A 13,675-nucleotide genomic window follows, 5' to 3' on the forward strand; every position below is an offset into this window, starting at 1 on the left:
GCAAGAAAGCTCTTGCAGTTCCTTTTCCAATGCCCCGTCTTGCCACAGTGGAAACAGGTACCGGGTCCAGAGATTTTCTTTCCCTTCTTCTTTTTGATGCGACTCTTAGGGTTTAGTTTTTTCTTTGAACCCTTGTTGCCCGACTTCTTCTTTGAGCTCTCACCAACAAGAAGGATCGGACCCTTGTCCTTCTTGATGTGAGACTCTGCTGTTTTCAGCATATTTAGAAGCTCAGGCAGGGAGGAATTCAGTTTGTTCATGTGATAATTCACGACAAACTGCGAGAATGAGTCGGGTAGTGATTGCAGGATCAAATCCTGACTGAGCTCACTGTCCATAGCAAAACCAAGTTGACTTAATCGAGTGATTAAGTCTATAACCTTTAAACAGTGGTCTTGCACAGACGATCCCTCGATCATTCTAGCACGGAACAACTGTTTAGATATCTCATATCTAGCAGTTCTGCTCTGCTCACCATATAGCTCCTTTAAGTTAAGGAGTATGGAGTGAGTATCCATGCTATCATGCTGCCTCTGCAATTCATTATTCATAGAAGCAAGCATGATACATTTGACAGTCAAACTGTCATTTTTCCACATACGATATGTGGCCAATTCCTCCTCAGTTGCATCTTCCCCTGCTGACCCTAGGTCAGGGGTTTCAAGAATGTAGGAAAGTTTTTCTTGTGTGAGAACAATCTTTAAATTCCTCAACCAATCCACATAGTTGGGACCAGTCAATTTGTTTGTATCTAAGATACCTCTAAGTGAGAGTGAAGATGCCATTTTTGCAGAATTAATCTATAATTACAAAGAACACTAATATAAGCAGACCAATCATGATGACATGTATTCAATCAGACAAGGACTTTTATCTAATTGTTACTCCCACTATTTTTATCGAATATCATAACCCTCAAGTATGATGAACGAGAAAATACTAATTTTCTTAGTGGGGTTGAGATCCAAATTTCTTATAAAAGACCTTGTGGGAATCACAACAAGCCCTTATAAGTTCAAAGGTAGGAAACTCTTTCCAATTGCATCCCATGCAATTTCCAACTTTATTCTGTCCTCTAGCACACATATAGTCTTGTGGGAATCACAACAAACTATTGTGTCTAGTTAAGTCAAACCCTTCATTTTTATACAGTCATATTTGAATAATGCTGCCCTTGTGGGAATCACAACAAGGCAACATATTAAAATATGCCATATGCATCATATGCACCAAGATATTACAATATCAATCCCTAATACTAGCCTTGTGGGAATCACAACAAGCTAGCGTAGATATTGACATAATAATATCTAAGCATGAAGGAAGGACCTTTATAGTGTTATATCAGCAATTAGCTTTTCCATGGAGGTCAATCAAATAGTTGGCCAGGTAAGCAGATGGGAGGCTCTCCTTACTTAGTAAGGTCCTAATTAAATAACCACCTGTAGCCTCTTTCCTAGACACCAACTTAGTCAATTGATTCAGAATGGCTCAGCTTAAAGCAATTAACACTACGACTTAATTATGAATTTAGTGAGGGCTTTCAAATAGTAGTATCTTACTAACATTAAGCTCAACCATAAAAGACAATCAAATAATTGGCCAGGAAAGCAGGTGGGAGGCACCCCTCACTCAGAGAGTGAGGTCCTAATTAAGTAACCACCTGTGGCTTCCTTCCTAGACACCAACTGAGTCGATTGTTCCAGAATGGGTCAGCCCAAAATTTTCATACTACTATATTGGTCTCATTGCACATTCTATAATTTAGTACTAGCAATTATACTGTGCTACAACATGAATATAACACTATCTCATAGCATAAACTAATCATGCATACAAACAACCTAGCTATCTCATAGCATCAAGATAATAGCATGTATTATCATTTGGTTAAACTGATTAAGGGTGGCTCTGATACCACTGTTAGGGTTTTCCAGTGCCCTAGGGCGCAGCGGAAGATACGAGATTATAAAATTTTCTTATAAAACCCATTATATGAAACCCTAATAAGCCAAGATCGCCTTAATAGTATAACCAAATAATATAGAAAATATAATCTTGGTATAGAAGAATACCTATCACGCTATATCCAATATATCTGAAGATGTCCTAAGGTGCCCAAATGTTCACCCTCCGATGTTGATCCACACAGGAATGGGTTCAAGACTCTAGCTCCACCAAAACTTGATTCTAATTGTTCAATCCTTCCAAAGGATTTAATTGGCTGATTTTCCTTCACTTCCTTCTTCCTTTCTACCTCTAAAACATTCACTAGCCTTTTTGTCCTAAAGAAGACCCTCTTGTCTTGGGTTAGGACAAAAGAGAGAGGCTTGTAAGAAAGAAGGGATAAGGGAGAGAGAAGGAGAGGCTTTTTCTTGGATGATCTTTAGAACCCCAAGGCACCTCCTTATTTATAAGAGATGGAGGGATGCATCATAAAGGGATGCATCCCATCCACACACCTCATCATGATGAGGCATGTGCCAAGAGATGCATCCCATCATGATGGGGTGCTAAGGAGAAGGGTGTATCAACTTCTTTCTCACATCTCCCTCTTAAATCCTGATGATCCAAGGGCCCAAATGCAGTGAACCAAAGCCAATGGTCCAGATCTAGGCGCCATCTAATGGTCCGGATCAGGGCATCATCATCCAGGGTGCCATCCAGTGGTCCAGATTCAGGCGCTGAGCAACGGTCCAGATCTTTCATCCAGAGAGCCATCCAGTGGTCCAGTTTCAGGCGCTAACCAGTGGACCAGATCCTTCATCCAGGAAGCCATCCAATGGTCCAGATGAAGGCGCCAACCAGTGGACCAGATCCTTCATCCAGGAAGCGATCCAATGGTCCAGAAGTGAAGGCCCTATCAAACCCAATCCAATTGGGTTTAACCAACTTAAAGAAAACATTAAACCTAATCAAATCAGGTCTAATTAAAGCCAAATGGGTTTCAACTCTTGGCTAACCCATATTAGGTCATGATCTAATCATATTAGATCAACCTAATCTAAGAATCATATTCGAATTTAATTCGAATCAGGAGCTAGGGTTTGCAACACGTGCTAGCATGTTCATCTTGCAAACATGATCTAATCCAATTAGACCCTTAATCAATTCCCTTGTGTGTGACCCATTGGGTTCCTTATCTTAGCCAGCAGTAGGTGCAGGTGCAAGTTGACCTAACCTGATTAGAATACCTCTAATCCAATTTAGGTTCAATTTAGTGCTAAACCTGACTTAGCAATCAGAACCTTTCTGATGCTTTGATCTAATCAAACTCTTTGATCCGATCAACCCACAAGACATGATTGACGTCTAGCAACGTATCATGTTTACCCGGAAGATGAGGAATGTATTGGACAAATCCAAACATACCCTTCAGTGGAAAGTTACTGTGCAATTCAATCCCTCAGTCATACTACATCCTGAATAAGTGCTCGAGTATGGATCAATATCAAACTCAATCACTTATTCATGTCTCTCTCAATCTTTTATATGATAATTCAAACAATGAAACATTAGAAACTCTTTCTAATATTCATTTTGCTTTGATCAAAGGCTTCTTGAATCATCATAAGATTAGAGTAAGTAGGATGTTACCTTCTCTTACTAGAAGTGACTGATTCCTTGTTGACCTACTCACAACCTTCGTACAAAATCCACCATATCCAGAATACCCCGTACACAACGCAATGTCGTGAATGAGGGTAAACCAAAACATAGCTTCAAGTGCACAAGGTACCATGGTGATCTCAGGTCTAAGGATCACTTGCACAACTCCCACTATGAGAACCATCTTTTGATAATTAAGTAAGAATCCATAAGATGTTCTCATGGCTGGTCATTTCAGTGAACTCATTCCTCTAATGAGCACCCACATCTTTGTATTAGTGTCTCACACAAGTGATTGTGAGATCAATCACCCTCTACATTGAGCATACATAAGATGTGCCAGTCTTTCCGGTAATATTGATCCCCGACTCAATAGACCAATTTGACTGGGAATATTCTAAATTAGGATTTTAGGATTTTAGGTCTCACTGGTATGATCTCATCATAACCCTAAAACCAATATCCTAATTTATGGGGTTCATCATCCAATAATAAAATAGATAAGCAGCAAATGATGAAACACAATGCCTTTATTGATATATATCGAGTGTCAAAGTACATGATTTGGAGGATTACAAAGAGAAACCCATCAAATGATTGGCTTATAGGGCATCTACTCTTTCAAGATCTGTTAAAACATACAAGCTCCCAAAGGGCATTGTTTTGCGAGGAATTTGTGCATTGAATACCTCTTTTTTAAAAAATTTGAAAAAAAAATCATAATCACTGGTAAAAAGCTCATTATTAGAATGGTAAGTACTGCTGATGGAAGTGTCTGCACCAAGTGATATGCCAATATTCATTCAACTGGAGGTTGGGATTTCAAACATTCATCTCTTGTAAATTTAGATTACATCTTTAGCAGGCCTTGATTTACAATCCCAAAATTCAATGCCTATAATCTTTCAGGAACATTGGCAGGAAAGGTTAAATTAAGATAATACAAGGGATTATGAAGCAAAATCACGCAAGAAAAATAAATACTACGACCATCCAACAACCAAAACGAGCTTGAATTTCAATTAGTGAATGCTTTTGAGCTTTCCCTATCAAAAGTGGGCAAAGCCTAACTGGTCAATCCTGTCCAACTGGTTCCAGAAATTCACTACCATGTGCAGATGGTGACTCGGTTCATCAAAATGGTATCCTTTTTCATGCAACAGCTGTTTGGTTGTTGTCGCCACTAACCCAATACTGTTTCACAGCAACCAATATTTTTTCAGGCACAAGAGGGCCATCCTCATGATCTGCCATCTTAGTATTCCATCTCATGCCACTAACCATCTGCTTCACCTTTGTCAGGACACCAACTTGGTCACGGAATATTACTGCACCTTCTGGCCTTAAGATACGGTCCATCTCTAAAAGGATGTCCTCCATTTTGCACCTGCTTCAATTTCATAAGCATATTAGAATTTATGGTAAATAAGATAGTTAGTTCAGAAATTCTTCAAAATCTTCAATCCCATCTCATGAAATGTTTTCTAAGTTCATGTCTTAATATCTATTGCTGCCATAGAACATATCATGTCAAATATGGTATAGGAGCCTTTAACATTGCAGTAGCTTACCTGTCCTGGTACAAACTGAAAACACCATTGGCATGAATAAGGTCATATGTCCTTGGATAAGTGGAGAAAGCTTCACACCTGAACCATGTCAAAAAAAAAGCATGTTAAACAATGATGGAAGATGGCACATAAAAATGATGTGGAATTATTTAAAAAAGACATACAAATGTAATCTCACCCATGATATTTAAACCACAAAAAACAAGTAGATTTTTATTTTTGAGGAAAAACAGTGGTACTACAACCCAATTTCTATTTAAAATGCACACCAAGAAACAAAAAGAGACCAAGAAGAAGTCGAGTGAGGAAAAGATCTTCAATACTACATATTATTCATATCTTATGGCTACGCATGATGAAACAACATTACATATCAACAAATTGTGAAACATGAAAGCTTCCAAAGATACATTTCACAATTTCACATCATGCCCGGTAAAAGCAAATCTGATATCTTGACAAGAGAGACAATAAAGCTTCAAAAGTAAATTGTTCTGAAATTGCCACAGACTTCATAGGTTTCCATGAGATATATGTGACAAGAAGTACGAAGAGAAGTCCCACTCTTGATGAATAGTTGACCAAATCAGAGTTTTCTTAGAATCCAAATTAGACAAGTGGTAAATTCAGATACCCTAGAACACAGAAATGTAATACAAACAGCGTAATGGTGGCAATCACAGCCAATGAATGACCAAACTCTCTTATACAGCCAAGACCATGTCCTAGCCAGTGGAATGAAACATAGCAGACAGCATCAAACGAAGGCTTGTCCAGCATCCATATCATCACATTGCAATAATAAGAAATCTCCATAATTAAAAAAAACTAGGTAAAAACCTTAATGATCCAATTATATACAGGAGAAATCTCTTCTGAGATATAATCTAAAATCAGTGAAAGAAGCATTATTAAGAAATGCTTTTGAACCTCCTGTCCGCTCAAATTACACTAATCTAAAAGTAACTCCAGTGATTCATTTTCCATTTTATATCAGGTGTAACCATGTATCAGATTAAAACACCTGCCCAATCATGAGCAAGTAAAAAAAATATCCAGACTTATCGTGACAGCTATCCCAAAATAAATGCTAGCTAAGGGATCACTATAATTCAAACATCCAGAAAACGAATAAGTAGATATGTAGAATACTTGACTCACTTAAGAATGTTATAGCAAAATGTTAAAGATGATAATTAGGCTATACAAACAAGTTCACTGGTACAAACATTTTGCACCATTTCATGGATCAGATATTATTATGTGATAAACGTATAATGAAATAAAGACTTACTGGTAAAGGAGGACCCAACAAACTTTGTCAACAGTAAGAGATTGAACTAAATCTCAAAATATAAAAAGAAAAAACCCATACCAGTCATGATATATGCCAATCAAGCCCCGTTCATACACGACACCCAAAGTAGATTTCTCAGCTATAGTAGGCACTACGTTCATCACCCATAATTTTGGAGATTCAATTGCTGCAGCAAAACTGCCCAAACCTGCATTCATGTCCATTATATTGCGATATCGTCCTGTGTCAAGATACCTATTGATCTTTTTATAAGATTTAACATGTTTCTTCCACAATTTGTCGTCTTCCTGATATTTCTGGACTGAGAATCCAGGAACTGAACCACTAGTTATTCTAGGGGGAACAGCATTTAGCCTGTCTGGAAATGTCTTCAGTTCTCCTCCGGCAACCTCTTCAGGACTGTTAACCTCAGGAAAAGGGGTTACGCATGCCTCCATCTTCTTGTACCTAGTGTCACCAAGACAGGGTAAAGGATAATCAGAAAATAAATTAGAAATGAAAACTATAATAGATGAGAAAGACGTGCAGGCATTTGAATGTAATTGTGCCAAAATCACCATAAAAAGTTAGATACCATCATCAGGATATGTAAATTGGCGTTTGATTATTTTAGTACCAGAATAATATCACGAAACATTTGATTATATAGAGATTAGAATGCAATATTTGGTCTATCAAGTTCATATAGATGCATATATAGATAAAAACTGATCAGAAGGTTCTGATAATCTGATGCTGCACTGCTGGTGCTACAAAGAAACTGTGTTCTTTGTTTTAATCCTGAAATTCAAACTCAATAAAGAGGGGGAGAGGAAGTGTCGACCAGTGTCACTGTGAACTAGTCTAAGGATAAGGGAAGTTGCACAGATAGATTACACTAGGAACTGGCAAATGTCATAAGGTGGTATCATAGATATTGGCCTTGGAGTTAGTGACCTTTCTGATTAAGTAGCAGATCGGACTACTATTGTCACAATTAATTCTATCCACACACTTAGAGCAGCCAGTAGTCAAGCTGATGCCCTAGTTAAGAGCAGTGAATAGGACCAGCAAATTTCCGCCACCTTAGCTCTGTAAGGTTAAGTGTTTTAAATGCCAAAACTTAGTTCATATGCCACAGTACTTTACTAATATATTAATATATAAGCATATCTCCTTGTATGATACACTGATTGCTGCATGCATTAAGGGGATACCCATACGAACATTCATGTCAGATACTGTTTAAGATATTGAAATATGGATATCAATGACTGATTCGAGGGCATGGCTATATATAGTGAGCAGACGTGCCTGCATACAAAAATACAAGTATGAGCATAAAATGAGCTTAACATAATACCACATATGTCCCAGTGTGGTTTTGAACAATAAAAAATGACATGTCATGTTCATAACTGAGGCTCCATATAGGCATGCAAATAGTTTAGTGGCATACAACATATCTTGTTGTCAAGACAGACAAGCAACTTGACAACATGGACCTTGCAGGAGCTTCAGTAGGAGTGAGCACAGTGAGTGTATGTGCTTTCTCTTAGACTACTAAGCCTTTAATTGTATGTGAAAATATACGCATGCAAAAGATGAAAGAGAGGCATCCTGTCACAATAGACTAGATTGGGTAGAATGGGTGAATCAGATAGTTACAGTTGCTGACAAGACTTTAAGAGAGAAAGAGAGAGCGAGACTGACAAATTTATTTTGTCTGGACTTTGCACCCTGATTTTCCCATCAAATTTTAATATAGTGCCGAGACAGCTACATAGAAGAATATTTAACTTCTGATGCTCATTATATGTGTCCTAATAACTGTGAACATGTCATGAATCATGCCTTTATTTTCGGAAATTTTAGATAAGCAAATGTAAGTATAGAATAATACCAGACATCATCTGCATTTGTTGATTCACAAATTTTAACACGGGGTTCATCTTGCCTCACAGGACAAGAATCAGTATTTATTCTCTTCCTCCAGACAGCAATTTCACCCTCCTCAGAGACCTTTTCCCAACAAAGAAGTTCAGCAATTTCTTCGATCTTTCTTTGTTCCTCCTCAAGATCCTCCTTTGTACGTTGCCATGCCCTATAATTCATCTTCCAATTGATTGGAGGGCCTGAAAGCACCCAGTACCCACCAGGCCTAAGAACCCGATCCACCTCCATCATGTACATTCCATCTGCAAAGAAAGAATCAAAGGAATATCATGAGAAAGATTTGCCAGAGTCTAAGAACTGGCAATGAAAGCCAGGACTGCCAGGTCAATGAACAAAACAAAGAGCAGCTTCATTATTGAACCTTACCATTTGATCCCCATGGAATCAAGCACCTTGAACAATGGGCCATATCAAAGGCTCTAGATGGATATGGGAGCCTTATAGTCCCAAGGACACCAATAACCGCAGGCACACCTCTTTCCAGAGCAAACTGAACCTGTGCTTCATGTGAGTCCCTTGGTGCAAATGACATGGCCAGCACATTCCTTTTGAACAGGTAAGCTCCCCAGCTTGCAACCTGAAATAATTCCACAACAGCGGTAAGTTGCAAATAAAGTGATCAACATCTGAGGACAATCCAACATCTCCTAAAAATGTACAACCATACCAGACATAAATTGATGCCTGTTAACTGAAAAAACGATGTTGGAGATGTTTGAGGAGCATGTGTGATGGTACAATATGTATTGTAGGAATTAGAGAGAAATTTGGCATACCCCGCAGCCAGTATCCAGAGCAGTTCTGACTGTCCCATTAGCAATCGGGATAACAGAAGCAAGTTGGCCGATATATGCATCTGCGCCTTGAGGAAACTGTGTTCCTCCACCAGGGAATCTGAACACATTGCCCTCATATTGAACCCAGTTCTGAATAGCCTTCTCAACTGTCAAACTCTTATAGGGGACATTTGCATAGGGGACATAGTCACGGCTTTTTGGCCATGGGAACGGCGCAACATATCCTTTGGGTGCTGGTATAAGGCAGTGCAACTTTTCTTCTTCCGGCGGACAATGTCTCTCTCGGTATTTCATGTTTGCTCTTGGAAAGGTCATAGCCCGTTTTTGATCTTGGCAGGGAGTGTAATCAATGTAGCGATCATCACATGGCTCAAAATTCTCAGCTTTTGAACCAAGTTCTTCAAGATTGCTTGCTCGATCATGATGAGTATCGTAACTAAGATTGGGCAAGACGGTGCAATCTGTTTGCTTAGTGATCTCAACAGCTATGCTGTCCCCCTTTCCAAAACCACTCCTTTGCCATGCTCCGAGAACATAGAAGAAGCCACACATGCCAATTACAATAAATATAGATATCGAGCTCCGGGTTCTATTATCTGCTGCATTCCCTTTCATAGCCATGATGCACTTGATAACATATCAACAATTGCTTTAGTATACTGCAGCTTCAATATTAAACAGGTTGGGAGAAAAAAACTTTATACTGATTTTTTTCCCTAGCAAAACTTACATTGTAAGTACCAAATAAAAAGAAATGACACAAGTAACCAAAAGATTATTTCTTACAACTGTACATGCACCTCATTTGCAAAACACAAATTCAAAAAACAATATATAGTCGAAACAGATGTACTACAAAAACAACGAGAAACAAATGGAATCTGGCCTATTTACAGGTTAATTTCCAACCGATAAGTCACCAAATTATTTACTTCAATTATGTCTACTGATAAGCCAGGATATTGAAACCTGGAAATGATAAATTTGCTGCAAAGTCCCCCCTTTGTTTTATTGTTTACCTTCATAGTCAGTTTTACAGTGGCAGGGCCATGCAAGGTCATACCTAACGAATTAAACTTCCAATTTATTATTAGTGTAAAACAGAAGATCAAACCACTTTCCCTTACAGTTCCCACCAAAAGCAAGCTTACATTAACCTGCGAACCACAACCTCCATGGCGAAAGCCCCAGATCCACCGTAAAAAACAGTGTCTTTAAGAGGCTCTTACCAATTTCCAGGTCAAATCCAAGTACTTCACAAGGGTGCACGCGACAAATCCAGTCGTCCACATCAGAATAGCAGAAAAAACATATAGTTAGGCGAAAAATAAATAAATATCTGATTTCCCCAAGGTCCTAACGTCTAACAAATTGATACATAACCGATCGGTTCAAACCAAATAGAGGGAGAAAACTGCTAGAAGCAACTATTCCAAGAAAATAACCCGATTTAGCTGAAAAAATATGAGAAAAATTGAGGAAGAAAAGAGAGAACACAGAGATTTAAACAAAGTTGGAGTATTGGAACCTTAAAAATTGTGGAAGTAAATGTGGAAAAGATTAGCAGAGCGGATCTCAGATCCCGCGAGCTCCGTCGAGACCTCTTCTTCTACTCCAACAGTAGCAACAAGCCCTGGATCTAAGCGAGGGAGAAAGGGACTGTGGCGATTGGGAAAGGAGTCGGGCCCTTTTATCGGATTCTCAATTGCCGAATTCTTCTCTTTCTTTAAGCAACGCGTCTCGCTACGGCGATCTATGTACGGCCAAATCGGGAACAGCGAATAAAATCTCATTTAACAAAGCGATGAATCAAAGGTAAAGTTCTCCATCAACCGTCCGATGAGGTACGGAGGGCTCGTGATTGCAAGGTGTTCTGATCTCGTTCAATTGGTGGTCAAATTGTGGACTCCGGTGGAGAAAAAGGGGTTGATCGTGAAGAGGATGTGGAACAGGAAAGACGGTGCTTTGCCACAAATTAGGTGGCACGCGCACGTCGTGTAGGTTGCCGGGTTATGGATTTGGAAGCGTGTCGTTGGTTTATTGGATCAAGATATAATAATCAGTTATCCGCTTCCTCGGTTGATTAGGGGACCATGGCCAAGGGTATAATTTTGGGGCTGGATGATGCGATGATGCTGGGAGATGGGGCGGGTGCGGTTTGGCGGCAACGGAAAGAGGAAAAATCTCAACCGTCATCCGAAAATCGATAATTCGATGTGGCTCCAAATGGGCCGGAATCGGAGCATACTTGATCCCAATGCCACCCGATTTTACAGTTAAATCGTGATTTTGGACCTGACTTAACTGACTGAGTTAGGTCGAGTTGGATTCATGAAAATGATTCTGACCCAACAGACCATTCGGGTGGCCCAATGGCATCAAATCCAACTTACGGTTCGAATCGAGCATCTAGCTATTATTTTTCATAGATAAAATATAATAATTATTAATTATAAAATTATTTAAAAGTTAAACAAAGCTGAAAGTAGCTAATTTAAATTGAATTTTAATTCAATTTTTTTAGAAAAATTATCCAAATAATGATCGTTCTTAAGTCTATAAACTACCTTTTAAACTATATTTATTTATGTACTTAAAGGTATTATAAATAAGAATTCTCCAAAACAAACAATGAGACATGAATGTTTTTTAATTATAAAATGAGTGAAAATAGATAAGAGGAGATGTGATAGTTGAGATGGAAAAGAAGAATTAGTCTCAATGAGAGTTCATTCGATGAATTAAAAATATATTTTAAATGAAGGAGAAAAGGATTTATATAATCCTCATTTTTGGCTTGGGTTGGATCATGCTCGCTTTAGGTCCAGTGCATCTTTGTTAATCCAAATTAGACTTGAACGATATATAGGTTGGGTCGAGATGGGTTGAAAAATATAAAATCCATACCTAATGTATAATTTAGGTAATGTTAAAATTGTCAACTCGATCCAACCTATAGATCTTCAAATACAAATCGGGTTGGATGTAATTGGTTTAGGATGAGGTTGGTTCATAGGCAGACTCAACCCATTTACAGCTTTGGTTATATGTTAGGTGATTTTTGTTCAAATGATTTATTATAAAGTTTTGCTCAATAAAAAATACTTTTTCACTTGGCTAGTATTGTAAAATACCACAATTAAGTGATCCAAATATATGCAATTTTTTTTTCTTTTTCAACTTTTGTTTTAAAGTACAAACTATGAAAATAAAATTTGCTTTGGACATAAGACCCGATCAGTGTTGCCCTTGCTTCTTCTTTTTTCTTTTTTTGTGAAAAACTTAAGAAGAAGAGTGAATGAGGCTAACTTTTGTTTTTCATTATTCTTAAAAATTTTGAGAGTTGGAAGCAAAAACTTTGACTTTCAAACATGAAAGAAAGTAAAAACAATGAATAGCATAAATTTTGTGCAAATGCAATTTCAACATCAATCTCCATGTCATATTTCACTAACTCATGAAAAAATAAAATACAAAAGCAACAACAATGTCAAATGTGCCCATAATGTTTGATTTTATGAAGTGAATAACACTGCATATTTTTAAGAATTGTGTAGTGTATCAAGATTTGAGTATATTGTAGGCCTTGGTTTCATCTAATTTGATGTATGAAGCCACAATATAGCAATAATTTTTGTATATCTTGTCAGTTAAGTATTAGGTTTGTTTGTATTTCCAAATTATTACTAGTAGTATTGTTTCGATTTTGCTAAAGATGAGCAAGAAATCTATGTCACACTAACAATTATCTTTTTATCCTTGATTAAGAAAACCTGAAGACTTATATTGGGCAACAAATTCAATTCATTAGGAGATGTGCATAGCTTCTAGAAATTTAGGACTCAGTATGTACAAGGCTGATTGGTTCTTTCATTGCATTAGGATGCCGTTTGATATATATCAAGATGTATGCCACTAGTGGTGCGTGCAAATCCTATGATCTAGCTTCTGTCTATCTTAAGGTCTGTAATGTAAATCTAAGACACTTTAGGCCACAACTATAGCAAGTGAAGCACTTTATGCTTGCTATTATACACAAAACTTAGGTATTAAAAGCATGGAAGTAAGAACAACTAAACCAATATACTTGGAGATGCATCATTGAAAAATCAAAGCCAATAGCCATTTTATACTTTCTATTATATACAAAAATTAGGTATTAAAAATAATGAAGGAAGAGCAACTCAACCAAATCTAGATACTTAGAGATGCGCCATCGAAAAATCAAATCGAAGAACCTCCTCCAAGCAAAAAAATGTGATAATTGTAGCATCGTCTAATTCTCGAGGCATTATGGATGTTAGTTTAAAAATATATATTAATATACATGTAACAACCATCCAGGTTTGTTTTACTTAATTGTTAGCTTTCCATTAACATAAAAATCCAAGAACAAAAGCTAAAAAGATCAAGAATACTAGCAGACTCAATTAGTGAAATTATTG

General features: G+C 37.6%; 1 protein-coding gene across 4 annotated transcripts; it reads right to left on the bottom strand.

The window, feature by feature from the left end:
- Window positions 1–4,381: 4,381 nt before the first annotated feature.
- LOC120107347 (probable methyltransferase PMT2) lies at window positions 4,382–10,929 on the bottom strand. Of its 4 annotated transcripts, none has more exons than XM_039120588.1 (7): window positions 10,759–10,929; window positions 9,210–9,895; window positions 8,800–9,010; window positions 8,381–8,675; window positions 6,556–6,945; window positions 5,181–5,258; window positions 4,382–4,996 (listed from the first exon to the last, which is right to left on the bottom strand). In XM_039120588.1, exons 2-7 carry the CDS (start codon window positions 9,849–9,851, stop codon window positions 4,762–4,764), a joined length of 1,851 nt encoding a protein of 616 aa, XP_038976516.1. In that variant the 5' UTR covers window positions 9,852–9,895; window positions 10,759–10,929; the 3' UTR covers window positions 4,382–4,761. The 4 variants fall into 4 exon arrangements, with proteins under 4 accessions (XP_038976516.1, XP_038976514.1, XP_038976515.1 ...); XM_039120586.1 differs by having other exon boundaries at window positions 9,210–9,857; window positions 10,759–10,928; XM_039120587.1 differs by lacking the exon at window positions 10,759–10,929 and having other exon boundaries at window positions 9,210–9,903.
- Between the last annotated feature and the right edge of the window lie 2,746 nt (window positions 10,930–13,675).

This window comes from Phoenix dactylifera, unplaced genomic scaffold (genome assembly GCF_009389715.1).
Source record: "Phoenix dactylifera cultivar Barhee BC4 unplaced genomic scaffold, palm_55x_up_171113_PBpolish2nd_filt_p 000832F, whole genome shotgun sequence".
Lineage (NCBI taxonomy): Eukaryota > Viridiplantae > Streptophyta > Magnoliopsida > Arecales > Arecaceae > Phoenix > Phoenix dactylifera.